This window comes from Nerophis ophidion, linkage group LG01 (genome assembly GCF_033978795.1).
Source record: "Nerophis ophidion isolate RoL-2023_Sa linkage group LG01, RoL_Noph_v1.0, whole genome shotgun sequence".
Classification (NCBI taxonomy): domain Eukaryota; kingdom Metazoa; phylum Chordata; class Actinopteri; order Syngnathiformes; family Syngnathidae; genus Nerophis; species Nerophis ophidion.
The window spans coordinates 76,011,164-76,033,030 of record NC_084611.1 but is presented as its reverse complement, the minus strand read 5'-3'; the positions used below and the strand labels follow the sequence as shown (position 1 = coordinate 76,033,030).

At 38.8% G+C, this 21,867-nt stretch overlaps 1 protein-coding gene across 2 annotated transcripts in view; it reads right to left on the bottom strand.

The window, feature by feature from the left end:
• The window catches only part of pkn1a (protein kinase N1a), a 99,375-nt gene that overhangs the window by 35,149 nt on the left and 42,359 nt on the right, over nucleotides 1-21,867 (bottom strand). The window contains exons 1-2 of one of the 2 annotated variants that reach the window (XM_061911637.1): nucleotides 5,302-5,457; nucleotides 4,038-4,232 (exon numbers count right to left, since the gene is read on the bottom strand). In XM_061911637.1, coding sequence (XP_061767621.1) covers nucleotides 4,038-4,232; nucleotides 5,302-5,343 — 237 coding nt within the window. In that variant the 5' untranslated portion in view covers nucleotides 5,344-5,457. Of the gene's footprint in view, nucleotides 1-4,037; nucleotides 4,233-5,301; nucleotides 5,458-21,867 lie in introns of those variants that run through there. The other variant, XM_061911638.1, reaches the window with a different exon arrangement.

The following is a 21,867-nucleotide window of genomic DNA, read 5'->3' as shown; positions in this document are numbered from 1 at the left end:
GGTATTTAAAAAACATTCTTGCCTTCCGCCAAATTTGCTCCAAATGAGCAGTTGGGAATTTAAGACATTAGTACGTCAGCGTATATGTCCATCATTTTGTCTGTCTATCTGTGTTGGCCCTGGGATGAGATGGCGACTGGTACAGGGTGTAACTCGCCTACCGCCTGAATGCAGCTGAGATAGGCTCCAGCGAGCCCCCGCGACCACGAAAGGGACCAGCGGTAGAAAATGGATGGATGGATGGTTGTTTTCCCGAAGAGCTTTGCGCGACTCCACCATTTTTACTCAGTTGTAGACAATATGTTTCTTCTTTATCTCTATCCTCTTGTTGTGGGCAAACTGTTTCGTGCAAGCACATGCATGCAAAAATTAATCAATTAATTAATTAATAAAATAAATTAAAAAAGGAGTTTATTATATCCGTCACTAGAAAAGCCAGAAAGTGGCTTGAAGATGGTTTGTAAAACTAAAATAATGCACAGTTTTGACAAAAGAACCAACATTACATGTTATGTACACCACAAGAAACTGTTCTTAAATGTTAAAAAAAATATAATATCACCCCTTTAACTTATCCATCATTAATATTAACCTTGCTTTGTGCACTGCTGCAAGTAAGGGTGAGAATAAAATACTGATATACTGTAACAATATTTTGCGATAGCAATATTCTACTGATATAATATTAATTAAATAATGTAGAAATAATGAATTAAAAGTATTGTTATTGGCCTATTGAAATATAAGGACGACGTATGCAAGTGCCAAGAAAATTGATCCACTCCCTGTACAATTGCAATATATTTAAATTGATATTTAAGTTAAATTGTTTTTGGATAAGTCCAATTAATGGTTACTGTCATCTAGTGTACATACCTGTATACAAGTTGTTTTGAAGGGGACCTATTGTGCAAAACCACCCTCTTACCTACGTGGTGCCATGTTTTATTTATTTGAGATCTGCACAAGTCTTGAACATTTGAAATCAAATCAAAGTATGGCGGATATATTCATAAAACAATCTTGCCTTCTATTATACTTTCTCCAAACAAGCTGTTTGGAATTTAAAAACTGTCTGTAAAACCAAACCTATACAACATTTTGAACAAAGAACCACCATTACATGTTATGTAGACCAGTGGTCCCCAACCTTTTTGTATCCGCGGACCGGTCAACGCTTGATAATTTGTCCCGCGGCCCGTGGTTTGTGTTGGCTCTAGGAGTCAACACACCAAGGATGTCCATCCATCCATCCATCCATTTTCTACCGCTTATTCCCTTTCGGGGTCGCGGGGGGCGCTGGCGCCTATCTCAGCTACAATCGGGCGGAAGGCAGGGTACACCCTGGACAAATCGCCACCTCATCGCAGGGCCAACACAGATAGACAGACAACATTCACACTCACATTCACACACTAGGGCCAATTTAGTGTTGCCAATTAACCTATCCCCAGGTGCATGTCTTTGGAAGTGGGAGGAAGCCGGAGTACCCGGAGGGAACCCACGCATTCACGGGGAGAACATGTAAACTCCACACAGAAAGATCCCGTGCCTGGATTTGAACCCAGGACTGCAGGAACTTCGTATTGTGAGGCAGACGCACTAACCCCTCTGCCACCGTGAAGCCCACCAAGGATGTCCTTTGACCTTAAGGGGGACAGCACTTTTTTTTAAATTTCATCTTGCCTATCATTCCCAATCATTTTGAAAGACATGACGACAGATTTACTTTTTTAATGCATTTTAACTTGTACATACAAGTAAATAAAAGTCCACTTACAGCGGAGCCAATAGGAGCTCCTCTTTTTCGCCCATAAAATCTAATGAGTAACCATTCAAAAACTGCCAACAATACTCAATTTACATTTGGTGATATGAATGTTAACCAAGTATTAGTGATATTGTTATCATAAGTGCTAATGCAGACGAACTACGGTGCCATGATCACTTCCATGTGTGCCTATGTTTACATCATCAAGTGATCTGCTGTTTTCTCACTTCCTTGCTCCCTGTATTTTACGGCAGATCATAAATCATGCATCTCACCTGGACATGAGATGTCGTAGTAGGTATTCCGACAAGATGGTACATTTTGACAGTTATTTAGAACCCGAAACTGTGCGAAGACAACACGAAAGGACACTTGTTTGTCTGCCCCCCCCCATCTCCTCCCCATTTGTTCGTGAGGATTATGAGACATTCTTCACCTAAATGGGACAATGTGAACATCCCAGCAAATGGCATCCTAATGACAGCAGACATTGCACAATATGTGATGTTTTATTACTAAGTCTGCAGGGATTAATAATCAGTGATAAAGAAGAAAAAAAGCAAACGTTGTGATGCATTCCGAAATTAATACGCCGCGTATGCTTAAAATGGTCAAAATACGTAAATAATAAATGTTATTATATATGTGCCTGTTACCAGGTTATTTACATCATGTGCTGTATATATATAATCTCAATGGAGGTGTTTGTATGTTTTAAAGGCTTTATAGGCGGAAGTGCACAGCTCCGATAGGCTCCATTGTAAGCTAAATTTTGATCGCATTTATTCAATATTTAGAATGCAAAAAAAATATCTGTTGTCATAACTCAATGATTGTGAACGATAGGCAAACATTTTTTTTAAAAGCGCAGTTCCCCTTTAAACTGTAGCGACTGGAATCTTTACACATATAAGAACATAAGTAGGTGGGAACCAGACAAAGAAGCGATTTGTTTACAAAAAAATACATCCATCAAAAAAAAATTTGAACTGACAAGGATGAACAGTTTTCCATTGCATACAAAGCACAGTGGTGTACAAGATTGCCAGAACCAGTAATAAAACGTAAGGCACAGTGATATACAGTATCAATCTTTTTCTGAAAAGTGTATAGGTGCATTCATGAAAATGCAAGTCTCCATAATCCAGCAAAGGTATGGAAGTGGTCAAGATCAAGCATTTCATAACTTGTAAGGAAAAACAAAACTTGTTTTTAAAGAAAAAAAACCATTTAATTTTAAGTTTAGTCACACGTTTTTTTATCCATCCATCCAACCATTTCCTACCGCTTGTCCCTTTTGGGGTTGCGGCGGGTGCTGGAGCCTATCTCAGCTGCATTCGGGCGGAAGGCGGCGTATACCCTGGACAAGTCGCCACCTCATCACAGGGCCAACACAGATAGACAAACAACATTCACACTCAAATTCACACACTAGGGACCATTTAGTGTTGCCAATCAACCTATCCCTGGGTGCATTTTTTTGGCCGTGGGAGGAAGTCGGAGCACCCGGAGGGAACCCACGCAGTCACGGGGAGAACATGCGAACTCCACACAGAAAGATGTGTGATTTAAAGGACAAGTTCTCATCAATAACAATTTCCAATATTTACATGTCGTGACCATTTCAAATTCAACCCTATGAGCACTGGCACATTTTTAGAACAGTCGTTTTGAATAACATCTAAAGATATTTAATATATAAAGAATAATATCATATCGTATCATTTTGTGAAGCCATTTCTAATACCCATTCATATTACCTGTAATAGCAAATAACCAAAATATTTTAATGGTTATACATTAGTTGCATAAATAAGACATACACCCAATACTTTAGGCCACATACTACGTTTTAATGCCTGTTATGGTGGCCATTAGTTGTTGCTGCACAACACTAGGAAACAAATGTGTCATAGGAAATGACTAAGCTCACAGGTCGGGAATCGTCCCCTCTTTATCTGGACCAAAAGGGATAACTTATCATTCCAGTAATGGTAATTATCTGTCTGATTCACCAGAAATATCCCAGGAGGTAATGACTGGTTTCCTTAGCAATCCTTAAGGATTTTTAGCATGGTTCTACAAATTAGATATTTTTAAGACAACCGAGGTCTCGCTCTTCATTATATAAATACACCATTTTGCAGTTATCTTAATGGAAAATTCCCTGTCAACATTTTTTGATCTTCGACAACAAACCTTAACTGTCTTACTGTTCCACAAAAATATAATAATATTTGTGTAGGTGACTGACAAACAAGCTAACCTGCTGAGCGTTCCTCTTGTCTGTGGTCGCCCTGCGTAGGTTCTCCGCTCCCTCCTTAATCTTCAACTCTTTCCGGATCTCTCGGCGAATTCGTTCACGCTGCTCATCCAGAAGCTGCTGCACACTAGAGTCGGAGAAGTCTGAGTTCTGATCCAGACCGAGGTGCTCCAGCACAGACAACTCGCCCGGGTCACTCTAGAGGGAGGAAAAGTGGAGATGTAATAAGCGTGCCAATATAAAATGTCTTTTACCGTTGATTTGCAAAAAGCAGACACAACAATAGCAGTCCCCCCCACTTTTATAAATGGGAGGTGTTGATGGTGAGTCAGTCAGAAGAGGAAAAGATAGCGGGTCAGGAAAAGGCAGTAATGGGAGGAAAGAGAGAGAGGGATAGATAATGATAGGGGATTTGTGAGGAAAGAGTCATAGTGACAAAACAAAACTAAAAGGAATGTAGTTAGTAAAATAGAATGACAGCGGTCTTAATTAGAACATATTTAAAACAATTCAAAATAGACATCATTTTTGTTTCCTGGCATTTATTTTCCTTCTGGAGAAAAATAAACACAAGTCAGTACCACCATTTGAAAATGCTGAAACCTTAACCAACGAATGTTTTTGCCAAGAAGTACAGTATGGTATGCGACACCATAATTGGTTTCGGACACCAAGAGCTGCACAAGCTCTGTAAATTGTGTGATGACAGTGCAGCATGACAGTGAGTTACTAAAAAGACATCAAAAGTTCACTAGAAAAAAAATCCTATTTCAATCATCTGTCAAAACATGCAAAAAAAATCCTATTTCAATCATCTGTCAAAACTGCTCCGCCAAGTATACATATCTAAAAAAGGTGATCTGTAGTTGACACAATAATGAAATGAAAGGTTATTCATATTAGCCTAGTGCAGCATCAATATAATTTTGAATTTCAAGCAAAACTTTCGAAATATCGCTTGAATACTCAATTTCCATACGATATGTAAACATAACTTAATGGAAAAAAATGCCTCTTCCTCCGGTTAGAGCTTCAATCACTTTATCAATCAATCAATCAATCAATCAATCAATCAATCAATCACTTCTTCCTTCGACAACGCTATCATATCTTTGTAAAGTATTACAACTTGCCCCGAAAAAGAATATGTGAGCCAGACACTTTACCAGGAACACATAGAGCGTTAATCACGAAGAGTCCTAACGCTGACTTGCTAATAGTGTACAAGAACAAACAAAGCAAACAAATCAATCTAACAAAACGTCACCTCTGAGCTGTCATCATCCTCCTCGTCGCCATGCCAACACATAGTTCACTTAGAATTGACAATCAAGAAATCCCAAAATCCCCAACAAACACTACTTTCTTCTTCGGTGAGCCTCCCGAGCTTGAATGAGGACAAAATGTTGATTGTCGTTGGGGGAAAACCCGATAAAAAGAGATAAAGAGAGGGAGAGTAAAGTGAGAGGAGTGGGGTCACGCCTCCTGGAGAGGATATCCGTCCCAACACCAAGCTGCTCAGGCCTTTCCTGTTTCCTCTGCGCAAACTATTCTACGGCGGTCAGCGGAGAACAGCAGCATAGAGAAGAGAGCTGTAGACACTTCATATATCAGGAGCATTTCCTGCCTGTCAAAGGTTTTGTCAATCATTTTGGAGATCTGAGCTTGGGATCAGTCCTGGCTTCATGTCTATTCCAGACCTATTTTTGATAACATCTTGAGGGTGGACCCAAGGAAGGATGTGTTTTCCAAGTGTTTTTCAAAGCCTCTTTCACTTCTTTGAGACGCATATAGAAAATATAATATCATACATGAACAGGCCTATATCTCTAACCACACAGATATTTTTATGTGTTTTGGCCTTCTGTCTAAAAGCAAACAGTGTTTGATGTTCTCAGTTTTTTTGCTTTGGAAAAGGTCAGGTCCCGGTCTGGGTCAAGGCTTTCCACAAGACCGTCTTCAGAATTTGTACTGAATATTTTTGTAATAATGATCAATAGGCAAGTGACTTCCACACATACAAGCCCTAAGAATGTTGATCATTGGTTCACCTGAATATAAAATAATATATCATTATTTTGAGGACTTGGGGTGTCAGGCAACATAGTTGCTAGATACTGCTGTACTACACACTGTGTGGATATAAATATTTTTGCCTAAGTAAGATGATCACCTTTTTGTAGACTTAACCTATAATATATCACAAAACACATTATTTGATAATAATATTTTTTAGAATGTTTTTAACCCCAAACATTCAATACAAATGTGTATCCGTGTCCATCCTAAATCTTAAAGTCATTTTCCAAACAGCATGTGTAGGTTTTCTCCAAGTACTCTGCATGTTAGGTTAACTCAGTCCTTCTCAAATTAAATAAATATACACAATCATAACAATAAATAAAATAGCTAAAAAAAGTATTGACAAACAAAGTTGCACTTCAATATTGAACATGTAGGCAGAGGTAGAGGTGTACATTTCTTAACTGACAATCAAGTTCGAACAATTTTAAACATTTCAAAGTAGCAAAACAACAGTTTAAACAGATGTATTAACAGGTCATATTGTGGCTAGAGTGTCCGCTCTGAGATCGGCAGGTCGTGAGTTTAAAGCCCGGCCGAGTCATATCAAAGACTATAAAAATGGGACCCATTACCTCCCTGCTTGAAAATCAGCATCAAGGGATGGAATTAGGGGTTAAATCACCAAATGATTCCCGGGCGCGGCCACCGCTGCTGCTCACTGCACCCCTGTGGGGATGGGTCAAATGCAGAGGATAATTTCACAGCACCTTGTGTGTGTGTGACACAATCATTGGCTCTTTAACTTTATATGCAAAACACGGCAGTGAGGACACCGACATTACATGACAACATGAAAACACTTTTTAAAAAATGATAGTTTTATAACAGTATTAAATGGCAGCATGTTTTTGGCGATGTATGTGTCACCTCGCTTCTCACCAAACTCGAAGTGAGTGCAAAGGTTGTATTTCAAGGGGGCATTGTTGGAGTCGCGCACATTCGGCAAACTGTCTTCTCGGTCTTGATAGGCTCACCTTTTTACAAAGGTTTCAGCTGAAATACTCCCACATTGGTGCAGTGGAATTTTGGTTTTGTGATCATTTTGTCCATGTTAGCTGCTCCATGCTAACCGTGTGATGCTACCCGGTCAGCAGCCCTGCGTGACCGTGTCACTGCACAAAGAGTCAAGTAACTCAATGAGGACAAGCTAATTCACCCCCTCTTTTCATTACTTAATGAGAACAAGCTAATTCACACCCCATTTTTTCACTCAGCTATGGTACAAACGCTCGTAGTCGTAAAAAGCGCCGAAACACGGGAATGCTCTTGATGCATTTAAATGGCGATTTATCAATGCTGGAAAACTTGCCGACTTTAATTTTCATTTATCGTCGGTTAATTGACTCATGGAATATCGGCCCAAGCCTACATACATATCGGATTGATATCCACATTGAAAGACGCCTGGGTCTGTGAAAAAATCGGAATTACACTGTTCATATTGACAAAAGTTTTTGGGGAAAAGCCCTAAAGTGTAAATTAGGCCTATGTGTCCTGAGATTGTCAGTCAATCCAGGGTTTACCCTGCCTCCAGCTCAACATCAGTTGGAATAGGCTCCAACTCACCCATCACCCAAAAGAGGATAAGCGATATAGAAAACGTATGGATGGATAAATGGAAGTACAGTAATACCTCGGTATTTGTACGACCCACTTTGCAAATGTTTTGGTTTTCGGGTTCTCGAAATGTTGCGCGTAACAAAATAGTCTGTTTGCCCGTGCATCATTCCAAGGAATGTAGTGCCCAAACAAAGAAACCCGCGCATATGTTAATCAGTGTTTGCACTTAGTTAATGAGTACGACTCCACAATAACCAACCCTTCGGTCAAATAAAGTTACAAGAGCTTGAAATTGACAAGATGGTGAGAAACTACTGCTTTCAGGCTAAAACTTGTAACAAAGTACATTGGCTCACCCATCCTCTCTTTCCGCCTACTTGAGTCTTCAATAACGATACAACTGATGTTAGATGTTCATTTATCTATTTCATTTGTCATTTATATTTATTTCAAACACTTTTTTGTACATTAAACTATAATTATTCTTTATATGTGTTCATATTTTGGGTGTCTGTTAATTGGATTTACAAGAAGTCTTAAGGGAAAAGTTTGTTTTTTGTACGATTCGGTCATTGTCTGACCTTTTGGAACTAATTACTAAACAAAAAGAGGACAGTTACTGAAAGGGATACTCGGAAGGTTTAAGACAGGAGTGTCCAAACTTTGTCCACTCCACTGAGGGCCACACACTGAAAAATCAAAGCATGCAGGAGCCATTTTGATAAGTTTCATTTTTATAACCAATAAAATATATAGATTTTTTAACCTTCAGGGTCTCAGTCATAAACATGTTCAAATTAAGTCATATATTTTTTTTCATCCAATGCTTAAGTCTCTAGAGTGACTTCAGGCCTACCTGTCGATACAATTTTGTATTAATTTATGTATGTTTGATGCCCTTTTTGTCAAAACCCTGTTTTTATGGCAAAAACCTAAAATATGCAATATTTTCCCTCAAAACACTTTTCAAAGTGTACAATATAATGTAAAGTAATTGGAGCTTTAAATATGTTAGTAGGTCATGACATCATTGATTTAAAAAAACAAAAAAGTTTAAAAAAAATAATACTTTGAATCCATAAGGGCCCTCATTCATAAAAGTGTTAAAAATAAGTCATACATGTTTTCTTTAAACTTTTAACACTTAAGTCTCTAGATCAACTACAGATCTGTCGATTATAAGTTTTCATTAATTTGTCTTGTTTTTTGTATGTGTGTCTGCCCTTTTTGTCAAAGAAAACTTCGTTTTTTATGCCACAAAATATGTAATATAAAAAATGTTTAAGTGGAATTTCAAATGTGAAGTAATTGGAGCCAATCAAATGTTTTATTCTTTTTTGATCAATAAGGACTAATAAAAAAAAAATTGCTTGAATGATAGCTTTGTGTTATTAGAGTCAACATTGCAGCATTTTCTCGTTACATTTCACCTGGTAGCTCTTTTATTCCACTTTTTCTTTTTAATAGTAATTTTTTACTGCGCTGCGGGCCATTAAAAAACTCGCTGAGGGTAGCAATTGGCCCCCGGGCCACACTTTGGACACCTCTGGAGTAATTGTATAACTGTGTGCATTTATATGAGATCAGCACAGCTAAAATATACCTGTGTAAAGCTTTAACCTGCTCAGTAGCCTTGTGGTTAGTGTCCGCCCTGAGAAGAGTAGGTTGTGAGTTCAATCCCCGGCCGAGTCATACCAAAGACTACAAAATGGGACCCAATTCCTCCCTGATTAGCATTCAGCATCAAGGGGTTGGAATTGGGGGTTAAATCACCATAAATGATTCTCGGGCGCAGCCACCGCTGCTGCTCACTGCTCCTCTCACCTACCAGGGGGTGAACAAGGGAACGGGTCAAATGCAGAGGACAAATTTCCCCACACCCAGTGTGTGTGTGTGACAGTCATTGGTACTTTAACTTGAATTTAGCTTAACTTTAATTTAAGATTTGCAAAGCGGAGTAGGCTTCGCACAGTTCTAAATTATTAATCCACCTGACTTGATTAATTATGTCACATGATGTATATGTTGGAAAATTACATTTTCAAAAACAAAGACGAAATATAAAAGAATGAACACCACTTCACCCTCATGTTTTTTCACCTCGTGTCACAGCTCATGGCAGGAATGACGTAGCCCGAGAACTAAAAACACTCTGGAACGCAGCGGCAATGTGATTCTACTTGACAGTATGAGCAGTGGAGCGGAAGCCTTGGGCTAGAGTGAATATACGATCTGAAAAGTAGAGTAACATTGGTGTGGATATTAGGGTACTTTAGTCACTTTTTGGCTTTGTTCCTTGTGTGTGTTAACCATTCACTACAGACATTGCACAAGGTAAGAAATGAAAGGGAATACCTAACACGAACCTAAGAATATGCTTTAATTTTTTTTCTGTATTGTGTAGTTATAATTATATGTTTTTACTTGTAATTGTATAGGGTTTGTGGACCCCAGTAAGACTAGTGGGTTGTTGTGGCAACCAGCTATTGGGGATCTTTAAAGGCCTACTGAAACCCACTACTACCCACCACGCAATCTGATAGTTTATATATCAATGATGAAATATTAACATTGCAACACATGCCAATACAGCCTTTTTAGTTTACTAAATTGCAATTTTAAATTTCCCAGGAGTTTTTTCTTGAAAACGTTGCGTAATGACGACGTGTACGCGTGACGTCACGGGCTGTTAGGCAATATGAGCGATGCGCACACACACAGCTAAATGTCGTCTGCTTTAACCGCATAATTACACAGTATTTTGGAGATCTGTCTTGCTGAATCTTTTGCAATTTGTTCAATTAATATTGGAGAAGTCAAAGTAGAAAGAAGGAGTTGGGAAGCTTTAGCCTTTAGCCACACAAACACAGGATGATTCCATCCCGGAGGTGAAACTTTATTATGGATCAGAGCGCGGTCATGCGAACATGGATCCCGACCGAGAATGTCAACCAGCAGGTTTCGGTGAGAAAATTGTGGTAAAAAGTCGCTTCTTACCGGAGATCAGCTGAGCTTGCCCCGTCCATAAAGCTGCCATCGACTTCCCTGAGACATTGGCGTCAAAACACACGTGGACACACACCTCTGACTATCAGGTACTGTTAAACTCACTAAAACACTAGCAACACAATAGAAAGATAAGGAATTTCCCAGAATTATCCTAGTAAATGTGTCTAAAAACATCTGAATCCGTCCCAATGCAATCGCGTTTTTTTTTTAAACCTTTTTTTTTTCTAGTCCGTCGCTATCAATATCCTCAAACACGAATCTTTCATCCTCGCTCAAATTAATGGGGGAATTGTCGTTTTCTCGGTCCGAATAGCTGTTTTTGTTGGAGGCTCCCATTAAAAACAATGTGAATATGTGAGGAGCCATCAACATGTGACGTCATTGTCTGCGACTTCCGGTAAAGGCAGGGATTTTCTGTTAGCACCAAAAGTTGCAAACTTTATTGTGGATGTTCTCTACTAAATCCTTTCAGCAAAAATATGGCAATATCGGTAAATGATCAAGTATGACACATAGAATGGACCTGCTATCCCCGTTTAAATAAGAAAATCTCATTTCAGTAGGCCTTTAATAACAATCAAAAATCAAATATGTCAAGGAGCAAAAGCCAAAGAACTCCACCCATTTATGTCTTAGGTCAGTGTTATTATAGTATAGTATTACATTACCAGTGACATTGCTCTGCATTTGGAATTCTGTTTGAAAATATATCTCCACCTGCAGCCATGAGCAGTCATCAAAGGCATACTCCTGAATAAAAGGAAAGCTGTACACAGACATGGAGAGACATTACCAGTGAGGGACCATCTGACAAACAAAGAGAGAGCATGGCGGGGACAGGAAGAGAGGGAGGAGAGATGGATGAGGCCACGCCGAGAGGGTCACGAGGTTGAAGCACACAGACGAGACAAATAAGCACAGAAAAGAAAGCGATAGTGGTGCTCAGAAATGAAAAAAATACACAACAACAATCCATTGTGACCAGGATAGACAAGTGCAGCAGTCAGGTGATTCTCGTGAAATTACTTTAGTTGTTTTTTGTCTTGTTCCCAAGCCCCCTACTGGGGACATTAGGTAGATACAGTTAATATTGTACTTACATGATATTATTCACCGGCAAACGTTAAACTCATACACACTTTTTGCTCTGAAGCCAGTGGTTCTTAACCTTGTTGGAGGCACCGAACCCCACCAGTTTCAAATGGGCATTCACCAAACCCTTCTTTAGTGAAAAATAAAATGTTTTATTTTTTAAATTCAAGACAAAGTTATATGTTTTTGGTAACACTTTCATATAGGGAACATATTCTCAGTAACAAAGACTTAATTTAGAGTTTTTTGGATACTAGCGGAACATATTCTTAGTAACAAAGACTTAATTTAGAGTTATTTGGTTAGGGTTAGAGGGTTAGGGCCAGGCTTAGAGGGTTAGGGTTATAATAAGGCCATGCCGAATAAGGCATTAGTAAGTGCTTAATAAGGACTAGTTAAGAGCCAACATGTTACTAATTTGCTTGTTAATAAGCAACTAACTAATGGTGAATATGTTCCCCATGTTTTTTTACTGGTGCACAAAATGAACCGTGCATGAACATCACCTTGTTTAAACAACAAAACAAACACAGTGCATAAACTCCCAACAAATTACACACCTGCAAATCAGTGTGACTTCTGCTGTTGCCGTATCCGTAATACACCATTAGGGAGAAGTTTTTATTATCACGATGAGTCGGTGTGTCTTGACCTCCGCCGAACCCCTGAGGCCGACTCACCGAACCCCTAGGGTTCTATTGAACCCAGGTTAAGAACCACTACAAGCCTTAGAGAAGCAACAATCTTCTACAGAGTGTTGCTTCTATAAGGCTTGTGGTGAGGATTGAATTCGACCCAAAATGAGCACAAATCTGAGAAGCAAAAGTACTGTGCTGCCATCACTAGGGATCAAAGAAAAAGTTAAACTCGGTTGTTTTACTTTGATGTTGCTGTCAACAGAATAAAGCTTCTTTATTGAAGACAGTGCATGAAATGCTACTTTTTACTGTTTTTTTAAAGAATTTAAAAAGAAAACCCTAGACATCCCAAAAGTAAGTACACCTTCCAGATATCAGCAACCATTTTTATGACAGTATTTCTTCAATACTAAGGATATGTAATTTACAGTAGAACTTTGGAGTAGTCAGTGCAAAGCCTGTATAGCAGGTTATATTAACCATCCACTCTAAAAAACACAAGATGCTGTAAATCCATTATTGTGTAAATAGCTAGCAAAAGTCAAGCATGGTGCTGGTAGCCATGGATGTAACTACCATTGAGGACACCGAGGTCATGTCCTCAGTATGTTTTTCAAAGTGGCAAAAGAAGATGATATAACTGACTGCAAATGTACTTTTACAACATCATGTGTGCTGTTTCAATGTACAATCTTTGATAATGCACAGCCCGCTACAAATCAAACAACGTAAAGCAAAGAAATCCACTTTTACTTTAAACATTATCCGTTTCGAAATGTTAACATAATATCATACTGATGTAACTAATGTTGCTTTCACCTGAATGAAATTGATGTGAAACGCTGTCGGTATAATACTGTAGTCCTGTCAGTCAGGTGCCGCTGCGCCCTAAATGCGCCCTAAACACGCGCTCTGCGTAAGGCTTCACGATCATTGATGAATTCCTGGCCACGTCATGCTCTGTCACTGATTAAAATAGGAAAGCAAAATTTCCTCCATTACTTCTGGGGGCTCCGTGGCGGATGTCATTAGTACTTGCCGGGCAAACAAGAAGGTCTAAAGTTCGAACCCTGGTCGTAATTGAAAATTTGGTATGTTTTTTTACATTTATTTTAATGATGTTAAAATTGTTTAATATGCTATACTTCAGGATATTCATAAACAACTGGACTGTTACAAACTCCTGCTGATGATCAAAGTTGTTAGATGAGTAAAAGATTGTTATAGCTTAATGAAAGCTTTTGTTATTCTGGAATTGTATTGTGTTGCTCAAGGTAATATAATTGATATAGTGCTGGTATACCCATAATTTCCGCCCTTCAAAGTTCCTCTTGGACAACCAATTTTTGACCTTTGTATTTGTCAAATCCTAGTTACGGCCTTGGGGGTAGTGGCATGGTTTAGGGCCAGGGTCGGCAACCCAAAATTTTAAAAGGCATATTGACGAAAAACACAAAAAACGTATCCGTCAGGCACCGCAAGAAATCAAAAGTCTTATACCAGTATAAGAAAATAATGAAGGCAACACATGATTAAAGTGTCTATATTAGCTACATTACATTGCAAGCTCTTGTCTGCGAGGCGGTGCGGTATTTGGATTTGATGTTGCTCATGTTTGAAGGTATCTGCTTGCACCAGCCATATATATATATATATATATATATATATATATATATATGCATATATACATATATACATATATATATATATACATACATATATACATATATATATATATACATATATATATACACATATATACACACACATATATATATATATACACATATATATATACACATATATATATACACATATATATATATACACATATATATATATATATACACATATTATATATATATATACATATATATACACAACCATATATACATACATGCATACATACATACATACATACAAACCCTGTTTCCATATGAGTTGGGAAATTGTATTAGATGTAAATATAAACGGAATACAATGATTTGCAAATCATTTTCAACCCATACTCAGTTGAATGTGCTACAAAGACAACATATTTTATGTTAATGATTATTTTTTTCAAATAATCATTAACTTTAGAATTTTATGCCAGCAACACGTGACAAAGAAGTTGGGAAAGGTGGCAATAAATACTGATAAAGTTGAGGAATGCTCATCAAACACTTATTTGGAACATCCCACAGGTGTGCAGGCTAATTGGGTGCCATGATTGGCTATAAAAACAGCTTCCCAAAAAATGCTCAGTCTTTAACAAGAAATGATGGGGCGAGGTACACCCTTTTGTCCACAACTGCGTGAGCAAATAGTCAAACAGTTTAAGAACAAGGTTTCTCAAAGTGCAATTGCAAGAAATTTATGGATTTCAACATTAACGGTCCATAATATCATCAAAAGGTTCAGAGAATCTGGAGAAATCCCTCCAGGTAAGGGGCATGGCCGGAAACCAACATTGAACGATAGTGAACTTCGATCCCTCAGACGGCACTGTATCAAAAACCAACATCAATCTCTAAAGGATATCACCACATGGGCTCAGGAACACTTCAGAAAATCACTGTCACTAAATACAGTTGGTCGTTACATCTGTAAGTGCAAGTTAAAGCTCTATTAAGCAAAGTGAAAGCCATTTATCAACAACATCCAGAAACACCGCCGGCTTATATGCGCTAGTTTTATGAGATTTTTATTTCATTGGCGCAGGCAGGATGGAGCAGCACTTTTATAGTGAAAACAGGAATTGTGCGGTCGGTCTTTACACTTTTGACAGCCGGTATGGAGAGAGAGTGTCGAAATAAAAAGTGCTTCTCGAGTTCCTGTTTTTTTTCTTTATTCTAAGCTTGCAGCAGCCAGCGTCATTTCACAAGAACCAAGTGACGAAAGTGACGTTATAGGGAATATTGATGATCAGTATTTTTTTTTTGAACGCCTCGCGATCGAGTGACACACTCTCCCTGATCGACCGTTAGCTCACGATCGATCTAATGGGAATCCATGATGTAAACAAACTTACGTCACATTCCACAAAACTATGGTGCGTTCAAGGACCGCCAAAATTAGTACGACAAAACAGCGCTCACCAAATACTCATCAGTGAAGCATAAACACAAATATATTAAACAGTGGGCTTTCTAACAATTAGGAAGGTTTGTGTCATGTTTATCCTACGACAGAAACCATACTTATATATACTTTTATATATATATATATATATATATATATATATATATATATATATATATATATATATATATATATATATATATATACTGTATATATTTTCCCCCCATCTTTTTCCATTTTCAGAAATTTTTGAAAAAGCTCCAGGGAGCTTTTAGGGCGGCGCTCAAGAGCCGGGGGTTGCCGATCCCCAACAGGCGCTTTTACTTTGACATATTGAATAAGCATAACATGATCACCTCACTTGGAAAACTTGCTGGCGTAGTTTTCCAACATTATATGGGGACCAAACGGACCTCTGAGACAAAGGTTGTAAAGTGGGATAGCCAAGTGCAGTGGAACCTCAATTTAGGAACCCCTCATTGTACAAAATTTCAATTTTTGACAGACCAAATAAAATGATGCTATGATGTACGAACCTTGTCTCCGTGAAGACCAAGCGACAAGTTAAGGTAATTTTTTATTCGTAATCAGTGTAGCGAATCGCTGTTAAAGTTAAGTAGTTTTGTGATTACAAACAATGTGTGCATCAAAGGGCTAAGAAGGACAGTTCAGTTTGTTGTTGTTTTTTGGCTTTGCTATTAAATATAAATTTGGAGGAGAGTAAATCTGTACAGCAAAAATAGCTGTAAACTGAATATTCCAAAGTGCATTCAAATTTAATTTCTATGTGTAATCCTGCATACTGCAGTCAAAATGGTTGCTGAAATATGAGGGTTGTACTCACTTCTGTGGGATACTGTGCTGAGCTGCAGACAACACAATAGAGGCGCAAAGCTACCATCATGTGATCAATGCCATTATGCTTACATCGCATGCTGTGGCCAGATGACCAAGACAATACAGTACCAAACGCCAACAGAAATCGTTTGCATTATCACATCATGTGTTAAGATAAGCAAACCAGTCTGCGTGATAATAATTAGACTTTAGAGACTTTAGACTTCCTTTTATTGTCATTCAAATTTGAACTTTACAGTACAGGTAAGAACAAAATTGTGTTGCATTAGCTCATGGTAGTGCAGGATAAAAGAGCAATAAGGTGCAGATATAAATAAATAGATTACCGTACAGTTAAATATATTGCACTTTTGCATATGCATCCAAGTTTATGGATGTATGTTATGTTGTCTCTATATTCCAGCAAGTTAATCCATTTTTGGGGGGAATGTCACTGCTTTGTGGACTTGTGTCAGTGAAATTGTGAAAGCATTTTTATTATGGCAATAATATCCATTTAAGTTTTTTGGCATTGGTTGCAGCTAGATCAGACATAATAACACCTTGCCTTGTGTATAGAATGTCCTACTGCTTATCAAGCTACGTATTATTGATGATCTGTTCCAGACGCGCTTTATGTGCTGACCAGACATCTATCGGCAGTACACAGGGCGTTGGATTTTTCCAGATTTCCCACAATGCATTGCCGGTGGCCATATTGGTAGGCTTCATTTGTAAACACGCTCATTGTCGCTGATCATTCATCAAGTGATACTCACAGTGCCATTCATTGTCAACTGCCACAATCATGGTCATGGAGATAAAACTAGCTTTTATCGAATTATTAAGCACTTTTCTGGACAGAGAGAAGCCGCTGAAAAGTACAGTGAACTTTGTGTTTTTTTGGATCTTTTCATTTCAAATAATTAAGAACATTTTGTAAGTAAAGATGAATCTAACATAAATGACAGCCCCACTTTGCATTACATTGATGTGCTTGGTCAAAGAACTTTGATGGTCGTTGTATTGAAAATTGAAACTGTACTCACTTCTCTCATTCGAATAGCCTCCAAATGGAACAAAACTGAAGCGACATAAGAACAACATTCTCCCAATCCTGCTTCATAGTCACAGTTTGCCGAGATGACCTTAGATTGGTTACCCGTGATTATGCATGGTGTCAAACTTGGGTCGGATCATTTCTGCGTGTGCATGACTCTAGCCTTGACAATACAATGTCCAGAGATAAACACACCCGTCACAAACACATCCACAAACAAACAGGCCATAGGTTGCCGGACCTTTATCATTTTGAAAGTCTTTCAGGGTGTAAAATGGGCTGGGTTGAAAAATTAAATAATTCACGTTGTATGAAATATCAGGGAAGATGTTGTGATTTCTACTGGTCTCAGACGAGTCCATCTGCTCAGGATCCTTAGATCTGTAGGTCTGTTTTCCCTTTGTGACGACGAAGGGACTTCTTATCCTATGACTCACAGTATTTCTTCATCGTATCAAAACCGGTGCAATGTTATTTTCCACTGAATAGGTCGGGAATATTGCATGTAGCGCTATCATAAATAATGACTTGGTGAACAAAGCCTCTCAATATGGCTGATTGAAGTTCATTGTGATACTTAAGCAAAAAAATCTGAAGCGCTCAATAGGCCTTTTTCCTTTTTAGGAACTTTGGCAGGAACTTTCCAATTTACCCGGATAATTAAATCCCCCCTTGCGATTCCACCAAAAACTACCCGGGTAAATAAAGTTTCACAGGAACTAATTAAGTTCCTGGTGGAGGTGGGAATTTGCAAAGTACCACAGGAACTTTAAAGGGGCGAGCTGTGATGTCGAACGCCTTGTATTCAAAAGATAATCCGCTATTACAATATGCGAGGACAACTTGTTTTTTTTCTTATTTCTTGTGTACTGTATTTCTATTACAACATACTTGACAACTGCAACAAAAAAAAACAAAAGGAACTTTCAACTTGCAAGAACTTGTGTGTGGCATCTGGGTGCTGAAGAACGCTGATTAGTAGAACAATCTTGCAGTGTTTTTACTCAGCTGTAGTAACCCATGCAATTAAATGTTATTTATGAAATTTTACAAACTTAATTTTGGTACGCAAGGCTACGAGAAGTCGATGGACTTCATTAAAAGGAATATAAAGTATTCCGCCAGACTTCTAAGCGACTGCAGCTTCTCATCTGGATCCCAAGACTTCGTTGTTAGAGGATGAATGTAAAATAGAGGAGGCAGTAAACAAGTGGAACAAAGTAAATCACATCAAATATTCACTATTTACTTTGTTACATGCTGTAAAAGTAGTCAGCGACACGCCATTGGTGTAGTTAATAGCCTCAACCCAAGTGAACCTAATGCTAATAGGTTAACACTAAACCTACAATGACATTTATTACTTATATATTGCCATTTCCAACTGAAATGGATCAAAATAACTCGCCTGACCCTAACAAATTTATCATTCACTGAGAGGACGACTTTCTGACTGTTGGACACTAGACAAAAGCCTGACTTTTTATTTAAAAAATTGTTAAGTTTGTTTTTAAAACATATAATTTTGTATGTTACTGCTTTGTTTTTCATTTACTCAAACTTAAGTAAAATCTACATGACCTATCATTGTCGGTTTGTTTACATATTATCAATATGGAATAACTCCTCCATACGTCGTCAGCCTGATTTCTATAAACTACACTGAACTGTGAAATGCGGTAGAAACACAAACCACACATGTTTATAGAAACTTATGGTTCCAGGAACTTAAGGTTCCTAAACTGTTGGTGGAAAAAGGCATAATTGCTGCCAAGTCACTCTCGTTCTGTGGTCACACGACAGCTGCCAATCACCCTCTTGTGAAAACATTTGCGCCATGACCTCTGCTTTTGTTCTACATCATTTTCTGTTCCCCATTTTAGGAATTCTGCATATCCAAGTCCAACTTGGTATGTAAACACATGTTGGCCTAGTGTGGATTATTTTTAAACGCTTCAAAATTATTTATGTCGCATGAGCTGTGTTACTTTGCACACTTTTACATCACTTCACATAGACTCAAAAACTCCTTTGTCCCACACGCCATTAGACTGTACAACTCCTCTCTGGGGCGGGGGGCGGGGGGTACTAGGATGACAGGGGATGCAAAACAATAACAGTGCGATACGTTTTCATAACATGGTCACTACTGCCTACTTCGTCTTGTTATATTCTTATTTTACTGTTATATTTTTATTCCCATTGTTGCTTTTTATTTTTTATTCCTATTGTAATATTTCTCTATTTTGTTTCCATTTAAACCCCCATTATTTACTTTTTACTTTTATGTAAATTGATCTCAACTCTGTACACTGCTGCTGGAATTTTAATTTTCCTGAAGGAACTCTCCTGAAGGAATCAATAAACTACTATCTATCTATCCATCTGTCTGTCTGTCTGTCTGTCTGTCTGTCTGTCTGTCTGTCTGTCTGTCTGTCTGTCTGTCTGTCTGTCTGTCTGTCTGTCTGTCTGTCCGTCTGTCCGTCTGTCCGTCTGTCCGTCTGTCCGTCCGTCCGTCCGTCCGTCCGTCTGTCCGTCTGTCCGTCTGTCCGTCTGTCCGTCTGTCCGTCAGTCCGTCTGTCCGTCTGTCCGTCTGTCTATCACTGTACAAAAAACATTTGTAACAGGAAGTGAAACTATTAAGTCTTAACAGCCCTAACTCATAGGCCTGGAAGCCAAAATAGTATTTATAAATATAAGGTTTTATGATGAAGGATGGTTTACAGATGGTGACATTTTTTTTTAAATGTATTTGCAAATCAGAATAAACTTTTTGATACGGTCTAAGAAGTTTATATGCAGTGTGCGTGTTTTAATGTCTTGTGAGAAGGAAGGCAAAGTGTCATGGAGATTGGTCTGACAGGTCTGAGCTATCTGCTAAGATAATATATCAACTTAAAGAACTGGAAACGGGTCGGCAGCCGTGTAGCACTGATATGTCAGCTTTGCTTTGTGCTGCTCTCGTCATGAAACGCAAGGAAGCAGCAGAAATGGGGTTATAGGTCAAAAAGAGACTCCTGCCTTTAGTCTAAACACATGAGATGCGTAGTGCAACTAACAAATGTGTGTGTTTGTGTGGCTGAGTCATAGACAGAAAACATCTGCAAGCATTCCTGAGACGCCTGAGTAGTGACGACAGTTAAGATGGCAGCATACAAGAGAGGGAGGGAGCCCTGGTAAGTTAAGGAGCAGCAATGCAGCTACACTACAGTACATAGTGTACATGGACAAACTTGGTTGGCCAATACTACTGCAGGAACTCATAAAAATAGGGGACAATATTGACTTCAAAAATGTAACAATATGAAAATGTAATATCACGGTTATTATAAACAAAATAATCACTGTCATCACTGTTGGCATTGTTGTACGTGCTCAAAAAGTATCACACACTAAATTATTTTAAACAAGTTGTATTTTTTTTTAAATATATAAAATGAATTGAGACAAGATACTTTATTGGCAAACGAAACATTAAATACTGTTCAGTTATTTTATGAGTAAAAGTTCTAATTTAGGCGTTTAAATATGTTTATCTTCCATTTTAATTTGTAGAAGTTAAAAATATATTGATCAAGACTGATAACTTTTTATTGCTAAAGGCAAGATTGAGTATTCACTTGGCTTCATTTATGGTTCGTATGACATTAAGCGACCGGAAGCGACTGGAATGAGAGTCAGCACCTCCAAGTCGGAGTCCATGGTTCTCTCGCGGAAAAGGGTGGAGTGCCATCTCCGGGTTGGGGAGGAGACCCTGCCCCAAGTGGAGGAGTTCAAGTACCTAGGAGTCTTGTTCACGAGTGCGGGAAGAGTGGATTGTGAGATCGACAGGCGGATCGGTGCGGCGTCTTCAGTAATACGGACGTTGTACCGATCCGTTGTGGTGAAGAAGGAGCTGAGCCGGAAGGCAAAGCTCTCAATTTACCGATCGATCTACGTTCCCATCCTCACCTGTGGTCATGAGTTTTGGGTCATGACCGAAAGGATAAGATCACGGATACAAGCGGCCGAAATGAGTTTCCTCCGCCGGGTGGCAGGGCTCTCCCTTAGAGATAGGGTGATAAGCTCTGTCATCCGGGAGGAACTCAAAGTAAAGCCGCTGCTCCTCCATATCGAGAGGAGCCAGATGAGGTGGTTCGGGCATCTGGTCAGGATGCCACCCGAACGCCTCCCTAGGGAGATGTTTAGGGCACGTCCAACTGGTAGGAGGCCACGGGGAAGACCCAGGACACGTTGGGAAGACTATGTCTCCCGGCTGGCCTGGGAATGCCTCGGGATCCCCCGGGAGGAGCTAGACGAAGTAGCTGGGGAGAGGGAAGACTGGGCTTCCCTGCTTAGGCTGCTGCCCCCGCAACCCGACCTCAGATAAGCGGAAGAAGATGGATGGATGGATGGATGGATGGACATTAAGTGAGTTCACTTCCTGTTGTAAACACATCTGTCGATGTTAAGTTGTTAAAAAAACATCTCTGTCTGTGGTTTATTCTTT